At 41.4% G+C, this 20,983-nt stretch overlaps 1 protein-coding gene across 2 annotated transcripts; it reads right to left on the bottom strand.

Moving 5' to 3' along the window:
• On the bottom strand, positions 1-20,949 carry RMND1 (required for meiotic nuclear division 1 homolog). Of its 2 annotated transcripts, none has more exons than XM_064708158.1 (12): positions 20,859-20,949; positions 17,734-18,248; positions 13,378-13,486; positions 10,432-10,507; positions 10,046-10,085; positions 6,970-7,070; positions 5,615-5,721; positions 3,532-3,596; positions 2,593-2,669; positions 1,381-1,501; positions 570-686; positions 1-339 (listed from the first exon to the last, which is right to left on the bottom strand). In XM_064708158.1, exons 2-12 carry the CDS (start codon positions 18,232-18,234, stop codon positions 307-309), a joined length of 1,347 nt encoding a protein of 448 aa, XP_064564228.1. In that variant the 5' UTR covers positions 18,235-18,248; positions 20,859-20,949; the 3' UTR covers positions 1-306. The 2 variants fall into 2 exon arrangements, with proteins under 2 accessions (XP_064564228.1, XP_064564229.1); XM_064708159.1 differs by lacking the exon at positions 20,859-20,949 and adding an exon at positions 19,380-19,857.
• Between the last annotated feature and the right edge of the window lie 34 nt (positions 20,950-20,983).

Consider the following 20,983-nt stretch of genomic DNA (forward strand, 5'->3'; position numbering starts at 1 on the left):
TACACAAAGTAGCCATTTATTCAGCATCATTTTAACTGTTAAGGGAGAAAGATGTAGAGTCTCACCAAATACAGTCAGCACACATGAGATTCATCCATAGTTTAAGCCCTCTCTAACATTATTAGTACAGTGGCTGGGAATAATGTTCACAGACTGATCTGATTTTTTTTTCTTAATTTGAGCAGAAGATTTAGAGATTTATCAGGAGACACAACTTCATCATTCTCCAGAAGCATCTGATCGGAATTTTCCAAATCTTGTCTTTTCTATTGTTTTGTCTGTTTTCTTCTTCCTGAGTTTCTGTCATCAGAAAACTACCCTTGCAAGTTCAAACAGAACCTGTGGAACAGCAAACACATTGGTGTGAATTTTTATTTTAAAACCTTTAAACCACTTTACGCTATAAATCAGATAATCTGAAAAGTAACTGTAGCTGCAATTTGAAAGTTGCAAAGAACAAATACTAATCCCTGTGTACATCACATTAATACAGTAATCTTATTTCTCAAAGTATGAAGTATAGAAATTGCACTTATTATGTCCTTAATACTGAAGAAAGGCCCACCAACCTCTATGGTGATCAGTATTACTATCATCCACTCAAGGCGCAGCGCGTGCTTTTCATTCAGGTGATTTCGCATTAGGTCTGTCAGCTCCATGCAGTGCTGGAGCTTTTCATTCATTACCTGCAAGCAATTACAAACATCACAAATCTGGACTTCAGAAATGGAATCAGATCACTAAATAGGGAAACACAGAACTAGAAAGGGGTTAACACCTCTGCAAAATAGAATAGAAAATTAATAGAACAGAAAATTCCATAAGACAACATGCACAAGCAACAGAAGCTTCACCATAAATGAACCTGTTATTTCAATGGGTTCCCCAAAAGAATATAAATTTAGATATGCATCTACAGGTATTGAAGTGTTTCTGGGTGATACCTACTCATAAAAACAGTCATAAGCAAAAGAAGATACAGCTTTCTGGAATGCCTCAAAATTGAGTATTTATGATTGCTGTACCACCAGGAGAGGTAGTTTTCATGCTTCTTATTCTGGTTCAGCAGTAAACATTATGTCACCCTTCAAGAACTGATGTGAATGATCATGTCAGTAAGAAGAATCCACTTCTCAGTTCTTCTATTTATAGCCTAATTTAGTGGCCCAGGAAATAATTCATGTATGTGAGGCAGGTTAACCTAAACCAGGTAAAGGTGTGAGTGGGCTAATAACACCTGGAAAAGGGGAGAGTAAATAATACCTTATTATTTATTCACTTTCTGCAAATAAAGCACATTCACAGAGCAATCTGTGACCCTGCTGAGCCAAAGACAACTGATCTGAGCATGAAAGATTCAAACAACAATAAAACACTCACCTTAACTCTGCGATTAATGTTGAGAAACTGGCAAGTCTTGTCATAAAGCTCTTCCAGTTTTTCTCTATCCCAGTAGAAGTCTGGTGTTATTAGCAGGTCTGAGCTCAGATTTATACGGTGTCTAAAAAGAATGGGCACTACTGTAGTTCAGTCTTCCTCGTGGTGAATATAGGAGCAAATATTTACATGCAGTTAAATGAAATAAGAAAATTTTCCTGTAACTCTACATACAGTATGAAAAGAATCTCCTTTCATAGTAAAAATACAATTGGAGTGATTATTTAAAATTGGTCACATCTCCTGAAACTTTTCTGCAAATACTCTACTGTGAAACTCTTTTGAACATTAATCACTTTTTCCTTATGCCATCATTGTCTCCTCAACCTGTCACCTTCCTTAATTTTTGATACCTGTAGAGAGGTCCCTGACTATGCTGGGGCTCACTGAAGCAGCAATACAGAACTCCTAAATGTGACTGGGACTGCATGCTGACCCCTCAGAATCAGGCAATGGTCTAAGCATCATAAAGGCTGAAAGCTAAAATCTCCTGCCTTCAATGTATTGCTAACAAACCTTTGGATACCTGGAATGTCACTGTTGATTACTGATCAGTCCTTCAAGTACCCCAGCGTTTGAAACAGGATTTTTTAAATTTTAACTTGGAGATTTTGGTGGGATTTTTTCTTTTTTTTTTTTTATTTTTTGAGTGTGTAATGCTCTGTATTGTCAAAGGCCAAATTTCACTTGAGGGATGAAAAAACATTAAATACAATGACTTAGCAGTGGTTTCTGAGTACGTCAAGGCAAGAACAGAACAGAACTCAAAAGATATTTACTGACTCTAGGCTGTAGTTAACAGTTCTACACCTACCCACCTTTCTCCTGGTATCCTTTACATGCTGTAAATACAGTATCTACAGTAATTACTAGTTTAAACATGTGTTGCTGGACTCAGGAAAGGAAAAGGGTGTGGTATTTGGTCATTTATGATATACTGCCTACTTAATGCCTGCAGTTGAAATGCCAGTGAGTGGTGAACCAGTGGGTCCCCTTACTAATGTAAATAGCACACAGACTCCAGTCAAAATAAGGAATTCTCCCACCCTGTCTCACCCCACTGTACTTAGTATGCATTCTTCTCTTTGTATACTGCACAATGTAACTTTTGGATTCTGTGTAATACAATGTGTTGGGTGTAACCAAAGAATTTACCTTAGTGCAAAGAGTTCTCCAATTTTCTGCATCACATCTGCATGAGAGAGTTTTACCTTCCTTCGTGACTTTAGAATCTGAAAAGTAGGAAGTTCTTCACTGCTTGATCAAGTAACGTACTAGTAGTTAAGAAGTCCACAGTTTTACAGCCTGAAGTATCTTAGAATGCACACTGTACTTACTAACAGTTTTGTTTGCTTAGTGCCTTGCTTCTCTAGCTTTCTAAGAATATCACTGTGCAACTGGTTCATCAGGCTTCTCAATAAATCACTGAGTACGTCATCAGTAGCTACAGAAATACTGGGGCATTTTCTGTAAGTGATTTCCTGAACAAGAGATGATTTGTTCTTCCTTCCTGCTGTTATTATTTTAAAGTCATGACAGTGTTCTTTTACCTTGCCACTCCTTAGCCTTTTAATAGACTTTCTCCTTATAACAATCAATGTATTACCATTTATTTCCTTCACATAAAAGTAATAAACCAAACGTTTTCTCTTTTGAACTCTACAAATCTCAATTTTATATACTACATTATGTGAGCTTTGTACTGTAATTACATCTCATGAAAAACTTTTAAGTAATTCACTCAAACTCTTCATTATGTTCAAGTCAAAGCACATTGTTTTCAGCCCAAGTTAGCACACTCTGTGTTTGGCCAGATTTTTAAATGCTGCTTATCCTGTTACACATACATTTCACCAGTAACAAGTGACAGTGGCACAACATAGGAAACATTATTACAATGCAGAACCGAACTCCCAGCCCTTTAAAAGCTGATGATTTCTTGTCCAACCCCTCTGCAGGTGTTCTGAGCTTCTCTACACTGATGGATTTATGATCAAATGTGTTCAATATTCAATTGCTTTTCCCCTATTCTCAGCTACATATGGACTGATTTGTTACAAAACACAGGAGAAAAGGAGGGGAACAAGACCTCACCTCAGGAATTGACTGGATAGATTCCACAAAGTTATCCAGTAATGATTCCCAAATAGCTAGCTTCACTGCAACACAGAGACAACAAAGCAGAAGACTGTGAGAAGTACATATGCTTTCAAGTAATTCTACCTTTACATCTGCCAACAGGCTGCTTCAGGACACATCGATGCTTACAGACATTATTTGCAGCAAGTTACAGTTTGTACCACACAATCACTGTTCATGTACCAGATCTGGGCTGGGCACTGACACAGCTCTGCACACAGAACCAGCTTCACCATGAGCACAGCTTTCTTCTCCAAGTGATAAGCTCAGATCCTGGAGAGTTTCTGCTTGAGCTCACAAGTTGTGTGCCCAAGTGCTCTACTGGATGTGTGAGCTCTCTGCAAATTACATTCCAAGGAGGCTGGAGATAATGAGCTATGCTGGCGTCAGGCTGACTTCATGTGGCACCTCAAGAGCCTCCACTGCATTTCCAGTGTCCGGCACAGCTCTCATTCTCCATTTGTGCAGTATTGATGCACTGTGCTCCAACCACAGTTAGCCTGTATGGACACACCACCTGTTCCTGTTGAAGCTCAATCCAAACTTGAGCAATCTCCCATTTTGTTTTTAGGTGAGTGTACTGTTAGTGAAGATACTAACTTCTGTTCTATGGAAGCTTGAGTTCAGCACTGGCATTGGCAACACAAATTCTGCTATGCCTCAGCGTGAACCTAGTAAAATGTTTCTGCAAGATGATAATATAACTTGGGCCTTGTTCTTTAGTCCACAGATTCCCAGATAAGAAAGAAGTAGCAACAGATCAAAACTGAACCTCATTCAATCTGATAAAATTAATCAGGGAAGATTTAATTGTCAAAATTAACTCTTCTGAGGTTGTATCAATAGTATCATCTGGCTAGGACACTGCCAGTAAACCCAATGCTGAACATTTTGCACACTCATCTTTTGAATACAAAGGCCTAATCCAAGTCACTGACTTAAATTACTTCAAATTTAGCCCTTGAAAAAAACAACAGCCAGTAAGCATTTCATCTGTCACCTGTTATTTGACAGAGGCTGGTTTCTGCCATTCATAAATCTGACTAGGGACTATACTTGCATCCTTTATTTTTACTGAACATTATCTCCTGGGAATAAATCCCTTGCTCCCATTTAGGAAGCACTACCCTTCCATACAGTGCCTTTATGAATAAGAAAACTATAGAGAACATTATGCTTTTTTCTCAACAGCTCTTCCTTCAACAGTTGAGAACCACTTACTTACACTGCACTCCTTGATGAAATGGTGTAGCACTTCAAAAATGTGCATTCTGTTTCTCTCCTGTGTATAGGTGCACTTCCCCAAAATACTACTGGAATCCTGGAATTCACCCTAAAGGCAGCAGAAGTAGACAGACCAGACTTCCCTTAAAAGGCCTTTTTGAGGACAGCCTTACTGCTGCTGGTTCCTAACTCCCACTCCCTCCATCATTCAAGGTCTGAAGCAGTAGACAGGTGTTATTTGCTCAAGCAGCAGGATGACTGGTGAACCTGACTTCTTCACAGTGCCTCCCACTGTCTGCCACCATGGCTAATAAGCCTGCAAAACATTATCTGTGACTCTGGTCCACATATGTGTTACTGATACACCTCCCCAGCTGGGAATAGCTGCCCTATATCACTTCTTTAGCTGGCAACTAGCTTTTCTGTCAGAGGAAATGATGTCAGTATGAATAACTCAAGATTACTGAGAGGTTTCTAGTAGTGACCTCCACACTCATTGTTATCCTAGGATAGTTCTCAAAGGTGGGGAACAGGATGCTCAGTAGAACATGTATCTTTTGCAAAACATGTTTGTTAATGTGCTTTGTTCAGCTTTAAAAAGGTTTCCATTCAACAAAGCAATTCCAATTTACAGAAAACATGGTAAAAGCATTGAAAACAAATCCTCTCAATCTGAAGCACCATCACTCTTTACAAAGTTTGTCTAAACAAGATACCAAGCTTTTTCCAGCCTGTCACTGTACAAGTCCCACTTATAATGACATTTCACAAAATCTGTAGCATACACTACATAGTATGAACAATTTTAACTTACCAGAAAGACAAAGAGCATTTGAAAAGGCAAATTTCTGCAGAACAACTTCATCACTATCCAGCTCAGAATTTAACAAGATTTGTCCTTTATGGAGCTTTGACTGACCTCTGTTAAGACAAGATTGAAGCATCTTCATTGATCGAGCCACCAGCATAGGTACATTTAAAGAATAATTGACAGTGCAAGAAAGGCTAGTTGTTTATTTAGATAAGGCATGCCATGTCTGTATGGTATCATCATCATTTTGCATTTTACTCACGTTCAACCTGACAATATTCATAACAAATCACTGAAAATTAGTTCCTCGGTCTAAGACAAATATTATGGCCAAATTTTCTAGGTGTAAATGCAAGTGCAGCAAGCTGTGATGGAAACTGTAGCATTGCTGCATATACACAGATTATTCAGAGTAAGCAGGATGCTCGCCTCTCTCCTGCTCTCTAGCTCCTCTGTTATCTTTCTGTTTTCACTTTCCACTGTCACTCTTATCAATCTTCCTCCCTCCCCACTATGATGCTGCTTTGCCTAAAACCTCTATTGCATAGGGGGGCAAGGAGCAAAGAAAAGGGGACAAAAGACTTGTTCAATTTTTCATGTCAATCTCACTATGAAACACACAGAAGCGAAATGAAGCGTGTCAAGAATCACAAATTACACAACTAAATAGTACATGCAGTTTTCAAATGGTCAGGAAAAACCAAACAGCTGTCTCCTTAGCAAGTTACTTTAAACAAGCTGAGCATCATTCATTCAGTTCCTATTAAAAGTGTCCTGTCTAGGGGTTGCTTTTGGGTGCTGTTGGAAAATTACAGGTAATATATATAATCATTTTCATTGTGAAATATTTCTGTAGAGATAGTTTTCTTTCCATGATGAAAAAACATTATTTAACAAGGAAAGATAACTTGCCAGGTTTATCATTACACAATAATCAAGCTGTAACTTTGCTACTAAATGAAGTATATGCAGAAATTACATCTTTGTATATGAATCTCAAGGACATGGTGAAAGCTTATAGACAGCATCCTCTTTAAAATCAAACTCGTCTCAATAATGCTTATTAGTTTTTTTGCTGTGACATACATCATTTCCGTTTGGGATTGCTGAAGAGTTGTGTGGGCAGGGAGCTTCTTATTTACAAGATCTATCATATAAGCAAATCACAAAGGCCTCTACTTGCAAGTTTACCAAGACAGAAACATTTATCCACTCAGGTTTATAGTTTTCTTTCTTTATTTTATTCATTTGGAAAAAAAAGTAAGGACAAGTGTATTTTTACTAGCTGAATTACTTTCGCTAGAATTTGGTTTAGGTGTCTGTTAGCTTTTATACACAGACCACCTGAAGATACTTACTCTCCTATTCTATAGTTCAGCTCTTCATTCTCCCAATGGACCAGTGCAACTTCGTATGGCTGAATTTCATGCTGCTCTAGCACTCGCATGATATTCTTCATCTAAGAAGGAGACAATTGCAGCAATAGTTACCATGCAGCAAAGTATCACTCTGCAAAGAACTTGCACAGCGCAGGCTGATGAATGCAACCTTCATGCTGAAGTTATTTACCTAACAATGAAGAGGTGTGCTAAATAATGAAGTTATTATTAACATAGTTTACATCTGAAACTAGCTGTGGTTTGAGAAGAATTTGTAGCTATAAACAGCTGCAAGGAATCTGGGAAAACTGAAATGTCATTTTATATGTGCACACATGGAACAGGGTAAGGATTAACCACAGCAGCAGTAAGGGCAACATGGATGTATTCAGTATTGTAACAATGAGAGGTACTAGATTTTGGCAGATGTCTGAGTGTGGGGATGAATCTTTAGGAGAAGTACATTAGGTGGTTGTTTCTGATAAAATTACTAGTTTGCTGCTAAATCAGTAGTCTTGTTTCAGCTACCAGAGGTCAGTTATATTACAGAAACCCTTTACCACTACAAAAATCTGGAAAAATTGTTTCAGCTGCCACGCTCATCCCTGTAAGCGGTTAAATGGGCAATTTTACTTGCAGAAGTAATCTCGCTGCTCCTTTATTCTCCAGCACACTAAAACCTGATGCAGGAAGAAAGGCCATTTTCTCTCACAAAACTTTTTCCTCTTGACGTCTGACTTAGGATCTCTCATCCTTGTTCCTTTCTATATGCTACAAGGCTCCCCTCAAAAAAATCATCTGCAATTAGAACAAATTCTGAACTAAAAAAAGCACTCACCTATGAGTTTTTAAAAGGCATTTAGCTACACAACAGCCAATAAAATCCAAACCACAAAACCACAAAACACTTTTAATGCCTGAATTCTTTAGAGTTCAATCTTCTACTAAGTCATACTTAAAAGCACTCTCCTTTTAAAATAAAAGGTCATAGTTCATCTTTTAGCACAAAACTGTACCGTATACATTTTTCATAAAGCATATTTTCCAGGTTAAGTACTCTAAAAAAATCTGTTGGATCACCTGCAAGAGGGATTTTCTTTGCACTGCTAGCTTTCTTCACTGCTTTCAAGAATTTTGGTGATACTGTCTATGTAACACAGTAACACTTTTCACTAAAAAAACCCCTCAACTGTACAGCTGAAACAGCTCCTTTCATAATCCTGAATTCAATATTAGCATGACTAAGACTCACCATACAATTCAAGTCTTGTGATAAAAAAGGGTGAGAACATAGGAAGCATCTGCTCTGAGGACAGTCACCTCAGCAAAACAGCAGTGTCCAGGGACAGTTCAGCAGTGCAAACCTCACACTGCTTCTAGGCCCAGCCTAATTTTATAGAAGGGACTAGCTGAGACACAGTAAAATTAATTAGAAGAGATGTTCTGGAGTCACTAGCTGCAAACTCTTGCTATTATGGGCACTTACGTCACACAGTTTCCTTTTAAAAAACCTCCGAGCTGGTTTTTCTTTTTGCCCTTGCTATTTTGGTAAGGAAGCAGCTGTGCAACCTTCCTACTCAGGTATTTAAAATTGCTCTTTTGTTTTAAGTTTCTTTTTGTGATCAGTCTGTATTTGCTACTTCTTCTGGTAAATGTCTGTTAATTTCATTTTTTTTTTCTCCTACTAGTAATTTTGGGGTACTTTTGTCCATTTGCAGTGACACTCTACATTCTGTTCTACTGAATTACTTTCAGCTTCTGTTCTACAGACCAGTTTGAGATTTTTCTCCTTTCATTTCAGTTCATTAAAGCATGTCCATAAAAACACTTCCTGTATTTGAGCAAGTTGTTTGGCAGTTAAAACTTTGACTATGATTTCAATAAACAGAAAGAGGCATTTTCCTCCTCTTTTACAAATAAAGCTAGCAAGGGACCAATTATTGATACTAGTATTGACCAGGAAAACAAGGTATCAAACTTTCAAAGGTATTTAAGCTTGTACAACAAAAGGAGAATTATCAGAGTACTCTGGTGGGCTAAGGTGTTCAACTCAAAGATCATCAGGAGTTAAAGCAGCTGGTCTTCAGTAATGTTTGTGAATCAGTAGTGTAGTTACAGCCATAGCATCCAAACAGGCAAGGGAGAACTGGTATCTTTTTTAGGACACCTGATACACTGACACCCCCCAAAACAGACAGGAAATCGGGAACATTTCAGTTCTGAAACAGAAGAATCCAGAAATTGTTCACATCTGGAAACAAATGCTCTGTGTTTTCATTTACCCCAGTGAAAATCCTCCTGTGAACTTCAATGCATCTCAGTATCATCTATTTAATACACCATTTAATTTCACATAGTCTGTCTACAGATTAGGTCAATACTTTTGTATCTAGAATCCAGCTTAACCACAGTAATAAAAATAGATTTAAAACATTAAATAACTATAAATATATTCATTAGAATATATATGCTTCTGGCATACCCTTCTAGGTCAGCAAAGATCACAAAAATATAATATGTCAGCAACATATTTAATAGTTATATCAATCAACAAAAAACTTCCTTCAGGAAAATTGCTGGCTGGTAAAAACATAGGACAGTATTAATGAGTTGCTTATAATTCTTTTTTTTTCTTCCAAAGTTGTACAAACATAAGTCTTTAATAACTGACTTAAAATGGAATAGAATGGAATAATCCTTTTCTTCTAACATACTTTCTGTTACATTAGTGCTTTTCAAACAATCATTCACAGGTAGATTTTTATGATCTACTTTTTCAGGATGTAGAACTGCAAGAATATTCTTTTTGTCAGTCTCACTAAATTAAGGTTTCAGATTTTTGTCTTAAGTAGATGAATTTCAAAGGTGATGTATCAGCAGCCCACACACTTGAGGGCAGCAGCAGGCAAGAACCTGCACTCATTGGAGAAGAATCAATCAGCTTTTTTCCTTCACAGAAAGATCAATCTCCCAAACAAACCTCTGGCATGCTGTGCTTTGTGAGACTGACAAAACACTTGCTTATGCAGTTTTAACCAAGTTTCACTTTACTTACACTTTTCTCTTCCACATTCCAAAATACAACAGCCCCTTCCCTGTGAATTCAAGGAAAAACTGAGTGTAATCATACTGTTTTAAATGTATTTTAATGGAATACTCAAATTGTACAGTGGCAGATTTTGTCATTGTGAATCAAGAAACTTAAAACTATGTTCAGAGAAATTACATATTAGTTGCTTTTTAACCAGACTTCAATGAAAAATCATGAGAAGGTGTTTTTCAATCATTTAAATAATTCTGATTTTTTAAAAAATCATTCTGACTGGACAGTTATTCCTTGAGTTTCATGAGGTAATGATGCAAGATCTAGCAATCTGCACTACTTCCTTCACACCATTATGACTAATGACATAATATTTTTGAGCATGATTTATTGCTTACCTGAAGAAAAAAATCATGCCAGGATCATCTTCTTTTGCAGATTTCTCAGTACTGACCACCAAAACATTTGCAGCATCTGGTTTGAAATAAGTGAAAAAAATAGACTATTTAGTCAAACTTCTAAACACAACAGCTGATAGCTGTAAGCATGTAATTCAACAGTTATACTAACACATCAGCCAGTTCCACATATTATTTTTCTGATAGAAATGCTTGCTAGAGACCAACTACAGTATCAAACTACACTGCTTCCCCGAACTGGGGAACAGAATCTAGATCGACTGGGCCTCTACTGGGAACCTCACCAGAATCTTCAGCTAATGAAAGATGGAAGCCTTGAAGAACAAAAGACTTAGGAGAAAACTGATGCAGACATTGTAAATAACCAGGAACAGAACACAGAAATGGACATACAATGAGAGAACTGTGGAAGTTTTGCACAGTTGCAGAGAAATTAAGAGTCAAATCTGCTTGCCTGAAAGTTCTTCATTTCTATACACTAAATCTGCACTCAGATTGTGCTGACTGTGCTTTGCCAGTCAGAAACTTGAAAGAGTGTACCCCCAAGACAGAAGAGCCTACACCTGCATTTCCCTGCACATCAGAAGTGTGCTTTTGAAATAAATCTTCCACCCACTCTCCCTTACCACACTTCTGATGTGCACTGCACAACAATACATAAAATGTGAGGGCTTTTGCATTAAATTAAAATGAAAGAGAAGATAAAAAAATGCTGCTGTGGTACTCCAACCACTAAATGGGGCATTTGTTACAAAGGATTAGACCAGAGCTAGTCCAAGTAGAATATCTCCAAACTTACAAAATGTGGTTGCTGGGTTCTCAAAATAGGGGTTTGATTCTTCTACAGATCTTCTCCACTGTGCCACTCACTAATACAGATGGAGTTTTGTAAGTCCTGATGTGGTTTCAGGCCAGAATTACTTGTTTTGTTGCAGCACTAGTGGAAGCTAGACCAGGAAAGTCCCTTACTTCTATTTAAGATTGTGCAGGGCCTAACAAAGAATTTGCAGGGCCTAATAGCTAAGCCTTAAAAATTTAAATGCCTTTTCAGGAAAATCACAAGTCAAGCGATGCAGCATCAAAAGTTGTTACTTCTGCTTGTGTACAAATTCTACCTTTACAGCTCAGGCCATAGAGGGCAGGTAGACTGAGGCAGCAGAGAGACACAACCAAGTACCAGATACCTTTTTGCTAATATCTGAACTGGGACTCCGTGGTTGGTCTGAATGAGCCCTTAAAGACTTTTCTTCCACTTGCTAGTCCAGTTCAGAAACACATGATTGGATGAATAACTAGAAGGATTTTAGGTGTGAAGTTTGAGTTCATCATGGAAGTAACATTTGTCTACATTTTCTCATTTGCCTTTTCAAATGCCAGCCATATCTTTATTTATCCACTCCAGCCAAAACACACACAGTTGAAGAGAATTTGGTCTACTTTAAGTGGAGGTGCAGGATCTGCCTCTAAAATGTTTTTAAAGAGGTCAAAACCAAGAATAATGCTTTGGAAAAACACTACAAAGCAACAATATCACACCATAACTGCTGCTTTAGATTTCTATGTGGAAGTATTTTTAAAAATTATTCTCTCAAATTCAGTGTTTGGCTTGGTAACCAACCACTGCTACATGCACATGCCAACCATCACAACACTTCAGATCTGCTGGCACAATCCAATATCCTTTCATCATTACTTCCTCCAAACCTTTGATAAACAGTACTCATGAGTCAAAAACACCATGAAGAAATAAAAGGAATTGGCAAAACTGACACTCCCAGGGTAAAACACTGTCAACAGTAATGTTTAATTCACAGTCATGCTGGGGGTTGTACAAAGTTTCTATCCAAAGCTGTGAAAGCAGGGTTAGTTTCAATACAAAAAAACTACAAAGAAACATGAAGTCTATATTCTAGTGGATATTGTCTTTCATGTTCATCTTTCTGAACAAGACAGTCATTAGTAAGTCTCGTGCTTGAAAGAGACCCACTGGAGTATCACTGCACTTAGATTATTATTTGAGAGGCAGACAGGCTCCTGATAACCCCTACTGAAATGCCCATGACCTGCCAGTGCTTCTCCTAGCTGCATATAATCTGTTCTTTCAAAGGAAGAAGAAAAGGTATTCTACTACTGACATATGAAAATCAGAGCTGTTCCAGGGCGTAAGGTTTCTTAAGCTATAATAAGATCAATTTGTTTTTCTTTTGTAGTATACTGCAGCTATTTCCAAGCCATACTTTCCCAAGTCTGCAGAGATATTTCATATAGAAACCAGAATCAATTATTTTGCTGAAGCCTAAGTGTAGCATTCAACAATTGCCAGGATATACTTGGTCCAATAAAGAAGTATCAACAGCATTCTCTTCACTAGAACTAAACACTTATGTGTGTATCTTTTTCATTTCATTTAGTCAGCAAGATTCTCTCTTGCAAGCCTTCCCCTCCAACTCTGATTTACATTAATAGAAATCTAGGTACAGAAAGAAGATGCAACACTTCAAACTACAGAATTGTTTTGACAGCTGATGTACTGCACTACCTCACTACTGAAGGATTAATTAAAATAAAACATTCAAAAACTAACAGTTAGTGATTTCTGTACAAATTCTCTGTATCAGTCAATTTCCGAAGTTATTTCTCATGCATACATGTAACTTTTCTATACTTCTTAATGTAATTGTAATGCTGGGGAAAAGTATCAGAGGATAAGAGCACGAGCTACTCACACTGCTGTTCTGAAAGGTTTTGTTGTGGGGACTTTTACGTAAATGGAATCTTAAAGCAAAGCAATAATTTTACAGGCAGTATGATATATTCCAGGATATTATCAGAATAAGAATATATAAAGTTACAAAAATTATATCCCTCACCCATATTTTATTTCCCCAGATATAACATTGCATTTAATATGTTTCAAAAATCTACCTCTAGGCAAACTTGTTATTTCAACATATCCATGTGAAGTCAGGTCATGACACAGATTACCAAGATGATATTCATCTGCTGTTGCAAAGGCTGTGCACTGCATCAGATTCTGTGCCAAAGGAACAGAGATTTGAGTTAGGGCAATGCTGAAGCAAGAAGGTAATAAGACAACTGTTTGCTTCGACTTTTTTAAGAGAGTGACAATTTTCATTTATGCATTGTTCTGTGGTATCATTGCCATGATTTCTACCTGGTATACATATACTAACAAATAGTACTTGCTCGTTGTTAACTGGGAAAGCAAATCACACACTGAAAACAAGTCAGGTGGCATGAGTGAAGCCGCAACAAAATCTCTATGACAGAGCCTCACAGACAACTCTTCTTCCCTGAAAGCCAATCAAATACTTGACCACTAGAGTTACACTTGCTGCTGCTCCCATCCCACAGCTTATGACACACTTGGCTGACCACTGAATCCAGAGGGAGGACACCCCCTGACAGAGTTAAAACACCGTGAAAATCAGTTAGGGTCAGCTGTCCCGGCTGTGTCCCCTCCCAACACCCTGTGCACCCTCAGCCTCCTCGCTGGTGGGGTGGGGTGAGGCACAAAAGGCCTTGGCTCTGTGCAAACCCTACTCAGCAATAAGGAAAACATCCCTGTGTTGTTAGCACTGTTGTAAAGATAAATGGAGTTTGAGTACCCCAGTGTGTTTATCAAGCAGAAGCTCCAAACACAAACACGGTGCCCTGCCATGCACCAAGCCACCGCCCGGGCTGAGCCGCTGCAGCACAGAGAGTCCCCGACCTTCGGGGCAGCTGCAGGCGCTGCTCAGCTCCAGCGTCCCTGCCTGCCCCGAGCTGCATCCTGCACTCACAGCAGGGGAAAGCACACATGGCCAGCTTGTCCCAATATCCCACAATCTAAACAACTAAAATGTCCTATTCAAAGAAGTAAATGGAAAAATGATGCTGACTTGCAAGGAGATGTGAGATTTTCGTGATAAATCAAACAAGTCACAATACACTGATTTGCAAATTCTACTACTCATCTGAAGTGTATTTCTTTGTTCTGATACCATGTATGACCTACAAAATTGTTTTTCAGTACAATGTAGTGGAAAACATCCAGAAAGCAATGTCTCACTGTGGATCAGTCACTTCCCAGCTTTTTGTAACTAATACAAATGGAGATGTAACTAACAACAAATGAACAAAAGAACTGTGCTCATCTGCAGGCATTCAGGTCCGCAATACACTTGAATGTAAAATACAAGTTACATTCTTGCAGCACTCACACACTGTCTGATAGCAAGGCTCCAAGAGGGGCTCTGCTCCCTGCGGGGGGCCTGTCAGCAATCATTAGAATCACCACCTCACATTTGAACTTTTCTTTTTTAACGTCAACATTCTACCATCACAGCCAAAGCTTTGCTTACATATCATCTTAATTCAGCAACCACTAGCAGAAAATAAGCTTCCAAAGTAATTATAATATTCAGAGAGCAATTTTGTAGGCATATTCCCATAACTGTGCTAGAAGGCTGAACTAACAGTGGAACAGAACTCTGCTTTCAGTTCCCTCAAAGTATCATTTCATTATCATAATTTCAACTGCATAAATCCATTCTCAATCACTAAATCACCAGTGCCAATTATACATCTGAATCTGAAGATTCTTCCCAAAAGCTCCTGTTATGATAAGTATGCATGCTCTGCCATGAAACTCTTCTGTCAAGAGTTAAGGGAGCAAATTCTCATCTTGTAGTCAGTATACAATGTGAAAACCTCTGTCCTGCTCTGTGTTTTGCACAGTGTATTACTTGGGCAATTCTTCATTTCAAGGCACTACAGGATTGACTTTCTGTCTTACAGCTGCAATTTTAGTTTCAATGGCTACATTTCTCATTTAGTTACAACCAGAGGTTTTCCATTTAGCTACGTGCCTGAAAAAGCACTTTGGATATGAACTACTTTCAGGTTTGCGGATTTTTTTTTACAATGTACTGTTTCACTTACACATTTACAAAAATCTTGTTTGATAGAGAACATTTGGCTTAGGCATAATTTGTGATTAAGACACCTAAAATATGAGTCCATGGGTGCTGGTGGAGACAAAAAATCTACTCTAATCAGTACTCAGTTAATCCTAATATAGATGTGTTAACTGGCTGATCAACCTTAATGCCGTGTTTTCTGCTACATCAGTTTCACCTGCAAACTTCAAAAACCCCAGAATACAGCACCTGTACTGGTGCTAAAAAGGAACTTGAGCTACTCACCCCCTTCTCCTTTCTGCCTAAGGCATTATTGAGATTCTGTTCAGAGCAGCACACAGGATGGCTGCTCCTAAGGACAGCTAAGTACCTTGACAACTCATTTTCTGTATCATCCTGCCTCCAACAACTGTACAGGCTCATGGAATCATAACTCCCCTTAGTCCATCTCTTCCAATTTTAGCATACAAAAAACTTTAAGAAAGAAAACCTGTAGGATGAACTTTAGCCCTCATATCAACACAGGAATCAATCTTTATCTAAAGTGTGGTAAATACTGTGTCTATGCCTGAATTTCAAACTATTTCTATGCTAGATGGCTGTAGCATTAAGAGTTGGCTCAGAAGCTTTTCCTGCCATCAGATCGTACCAGGTTATCCAAGTAGTGGTACCACTCACTGATGGTCTGACTAAACCACTTAACTGCTTCCAAGGAAATCCTCTATCTGTCCTGAAAAACCGGCTGTACAACGATTTACCACTGCTGGTGCCCTGCCCTCTGCCTGTAAAATCACATGAAGACCAGTGCTGGGGAGGGTGGGAAGGACCTCACTCACCAAGTGCTCTGCAAAAGAAAGGTGTCAGCTGTCAGGCCCCCCCAGAGGGAAAACACCACAGATCCTCAGGATGATCACACTGAGAACCTCAGGATGGGCCTGCAACTGCTGTCTCCAGAGGCAGGAAAAGATGGGAAGGAGATGTCCCTAAGGCAATGGCCTCGGTGCTAGGGCCTGCTACACTAGAGGTAATTTGTGGCCCAGCATTTTGCCATGCAAAACCCTCCTCAGGAAGTATATTATTATTTCAGTGCATCAGGCGGTATTTTCTCCATTTCTTCACAACGGAAAACATTAAAAATAGCACTGCCTGTTACTTGCACATATATATGAAGATGTCAAACAAAGAAACTGTGTGCATTCTATGCTGTCATTTAAAAGCCTCAAAAATGCTGTCACTTCACCCAAAACCAAGGAGAAACAAACTCTGAATGTAATGTTATACCATGACTAAAAAGCTGGAAGCATTACATAGTGTTTCAGGACTAATATTTTTCACTTTCCTCTTCCAAAGCAACATGAAAATATTAGTGGGAACTAAATTGTTTATAACTATCTCTTTATGTTACACTATGGCATGCACCTGCTTATCCCACAAAATACTCATCATAAGCTTAGATATGAGAAGGCAAGCACTAAAATTTTTCTCTGCTCACATTCAGTAGATCGTGTAACAGATATACTTTGCGACGTGGAAACTATTTCTAAAGACACAGTCCTTGTTTTAGTCTCACCTATCCTACTACTTTACTAACAATACCCTGAAACTCAGTTGTTTTAGCCTGATGAGAACAGTAACACATCTGACACCAGGATTCACCATGGGAATCCTATTTCAAGTGTACTTAAGGCCTGGCTTGGCTAAGAACTATCTTAAGGAGAGCTGGCTACAAATATGCACTGTTCTTCCTCATTGTACCTCACAGTATTGAACAGTGTGTTGCTGCATTTCCTCTGTAGACATCAGAGTCTGATAATCAAGGTGCTATTTCTACACATGTAATGATCTTTCTCAGGTAACACAGGCTACACTTGCACATTCACTACCCATCTGAAACTTAATCCGAATATAAGCTTTATACTATTGACTTTCACTTTTATTTCTGTTTGAGTGAAACCTTAAAACTGGGTAGATCTGGAAAAGCAAAGAGGTGTAGAGAAAGTTAAATTATTCCGACAGCTAGACTTTGTTTCTCAATAGAAAATGTCATTTGAAAGCACTGGTCAAAACTATTTTTAATGCACTTCAACTTTCCACTTTATAGTAAACCACTCATCTTCCCTAAACTTTTGTTAACATATTGCAAGTAAACTTCCATTTTACCTTCAAAATACCAAACATGCCAATTTCTATCAAGCTTGCTTCTATTTACAAAGCTCCAACACTAGTGTAAATAATGAAGTCTTTCTCACCAAATAATTATGTTAATTTCATTAAAATGTTCACCTAAACCCAAATCTGAAGGGAAATCAAACTGATGCAGTCCCTCAATGTCACATAGACTGTAAATGTTATACTTCACCTCCATGTCAGAGAGCGGCAGGTTCGCTCTGGATGGCTGCTTGGTCCTCGGTGCCTTTGGTGGCCTCTTCACTGGCTGGTTACTGGCTTTGGGGACAGTTTTACCAGCTGATACAACTGCATAAAATCTTGATGACGTGTTCCTAAGCTTTTTGATCCACTCTGTATTGAGCCTGTAGTTTTCCATCACTGTCGCCCCCAAACGTCTCCAGGATGAGAAAAAACCCTCCCCACGCTGATAATAAACATTTCTTTCCAAAGTGGACAGAAATCCTTGGAGAAAATGCTGATTCCTGAGTTGCACACATTGACTTGTCAACCAAGGGAATGCAGGTTTCAGTGCACACAAATCCCAAGACTTTGCTGTTCTGTGAGCTGCTCTTTCAACTCCATTATCCAGCTTTAATAGCAGACATCCAGTTTTGTTAAAGCTTTGGGATTGGCATATTGTTGTTAAAGCGTGGAAAGATCTCATCTGAAGGTGCAGAAGTTTCAGTCTCATTTCTTCTCTCTGAACTGTATTTAAAACAAACAAACAAAATAATCCGTCAACATTTTGGAAAGAAATAAAATTATTTCCCTCTTATCTAAAAGGTGGTCCATACTACTCTTGCATGTGTTAGAACTCCTCAGCACACGACATTGGCGGGAATAAAAAGATTTTTTTGATCCTACGGAAACACTCTAAGATCAAAACACATCTGTGTGCTCGCAACAAGTGGTGAAAAAATAGAACTGGCTGCTGTATCAATATGCAAGAGGGCATCTTTTCCTCTGGCTACTCATTCTGTGCAGCAGCCTACTGCTTTCAGTAACTCCACTGCTTGTGAGCAAGCAAGCACACACGTTAAAGAGAACGGCAGACGCTGTGAATCAGTGTGATACATAGTAAAAGCAGCAATTAGATAACTACGTGGTTGTAGGGGAATGTCACCTGCAGAACACACACACTGCTCAGCCCCAACTCCAGCTGCTGTGCCACGACCAGCCGAGCACAGATCCAGCCCCAGCCATCTGTCCTGACCACAGGACAGAGAATGGAGCCGACTCACAGCCTTGCTCCTGCCAGTACACCCTGGTGCTGCAGAGACCACCAGGCCGGCCGGCAGAGCCACCCTGCAGCCTGAAACACAACGGTGCCCTTGTGCCGGCAGCTCAGACTAAGAGCAACCCTTCTATATTTGCACTGCATTGTGTGAACTAATAAAATAAAAATATTCACAGACTCAATACTGCAGTGGATGTGTTCCATTTGCTGAAAAAGCTCAGTGACAAGTCCCTACCCTCATCTGGCTTTCTTAAGAACATTTCCTTTACAACACAAAATCCATCCTCAGCAACTTATTAACAAAAAGTCCTCAAGCTGCCTAGTTCAAAAAACTACCCATTTTAGAATATTTTTCAAAAACTGAAGGAGGATCTTTAATACTAAAAATACATTTAACATAATAGTTCAAATAAACATTTTACTTAAAGAGCAAATCATACTGTGTGCTGTGGAACAAATCTTTACATGCTCTTCATTTGTACCTTTTTGCCCAATTTAGAAGCCTATTATTGGAATACTTACTGGGATAAAATATTATTTTAATTTTAAACTTGTTCTGTATTTAAAAAGCAATGCTGTCCAGGACAAGGCATATTTACCTTTTTAAAGGCCCGATACCTCCTGGATAAAAAAAGAGCTGAGAGAAACTCAGCAACTGCAACGCAGGTGGTGGAGAGCTGGCGCAAGGGGTAAAGTCTCCAGTAGTGTGTGGTAAGTGGCAGAAAGAGATTCAAAATGGTTTTGTTGGCGTTCCTAGCCAACAAAACCTCATCCCGGATCAGTAATGCTAGGAATGATTTTTCAACTGTACAGGCTTACAGTAAGTTGCAAGGAAAGAGAGATCATATAGACCGAATTCCATCGAGGGGCCGGAGCGCCAGACCTGCGGCACCAGAGGCGCCAAGCCAGGAGGAGCGGAACACAGCAATGCAAGAGGAAAGCGGGACCAAGGGCGACCACAACAGGGCAGGAGGCGCCACCTCCGAGCAGCCGGCACGGAACTGGGATTTATTTTCCAACGTCTCCTCAGCACACGGCACTTTAGCCACGCCCGCAGCCTCTCCAGCCGGGAGGCCCGGCTTGCTGCGGAACAGCCACCGATATATACGGGCAGGGCGGGCCCGCTCCGCCGGCGGGCTGACCGGACCGGACCGGCACAGACCGGCCCGCGAGCTCCGCCCGCCCCACGCAGTCCGGACGCCTCCAGGCTCCCCCCGGGGCCCGCCAGCCCCGGATGCCGGGGACACTCCGCCCCTTCCCTGCCGCCCTTGGCTCCAAGGCAAACAGCGCCCGCCCCGCCCCTGCGGCAACCGCGGGGGAAGGGAGCCAGCGGCGCCAGGGCTCCGCTCCTATTGGCTGCGTGCCGGGGGGCGGGCACAGCGGGCAGCAAGCCGACCAATCGGAAGGCGAGGCCGCCCCGCCCGCGCGGGCCCAGCAAGGCCGCCGGGGCCGCCCCTGCCCCGCGCGACTCACGGGCGCCCCTGGCGGGGGGAGAAGGGAGCGCCGCCAGCGCGCGGGGGGCCGGGCCCCCCCCACCCCCGGCCCGCGGCCTCCACCGGTGCTGCGTCACCCCCGAGCGGCGACACCCGAACAGGGGGGTGGCGGGGCGGCCGCCCGGCAGCCGCCCCGCTCCGGCCGCCACAACGGCACCCTGGGGTGAGGGGAGGCACGGGGCTGGGAATCGCCCCTCACATCCACGGACGGGGCTCGCACTCGCCCCGAAACTGCGCCCTCCTCGCGAGGAACGGAGCAGGGCCCTCCCGGCCGCGGCAGCACCGAAGGTGTCGGGAAGGGCGGGCGAGGCCGTCTCGGCTCGCCCACAGCCCTCCCGCGGGCGCTGCGGCGGGCCCCGCGGCCCCGGGATTGTCGCAGGAGGGGCTGCGCCCCGCTCCCTTGCCGCAGTGCGGGCTGCGCCGCAGCTCCGGCCGGCGCGGGGGCCGCCAAGGGCACCCGCTGCGCCGCCGGCCCGGCCCGGCCCCCCTTCCCCTCCCTTCCCCCGCCCCGCGCGCGCGCCCGCCGCCGCCGCCGCGGCGGGAGGGGCGAGGCGGTTCCCGCCGCCGCCGCGCGCCAGCACTGACCTGGGGGAGGGGGCGCGCCGCTCTCCGCCGCGCGAGCCGCGGCCCCGCCCACCGCCCGCCGGGCCCCGCCAGGGCGCGCGGGCCGACACGCCCCGCCCGTCCGTCGCCGCGCGGCGGGGCGCGGC

The sequence above is a fragment of the Zonotrichia leucophrys genome, chromosome 3 (genome assembly GCF_028769735.1).
Source record: "Zonotrichia leucophrys gambelii isolate GWCS_2022_RI chromosome 3, RI_Zleu_2.0, whole genome shotgun sequence".
Lineage (NCBI taxonomy): Eukaryota > Metazoa > Chordata > Aves > Passeriformes > Passerellidae > Zonotrichia > Zonotrichia leucophrys.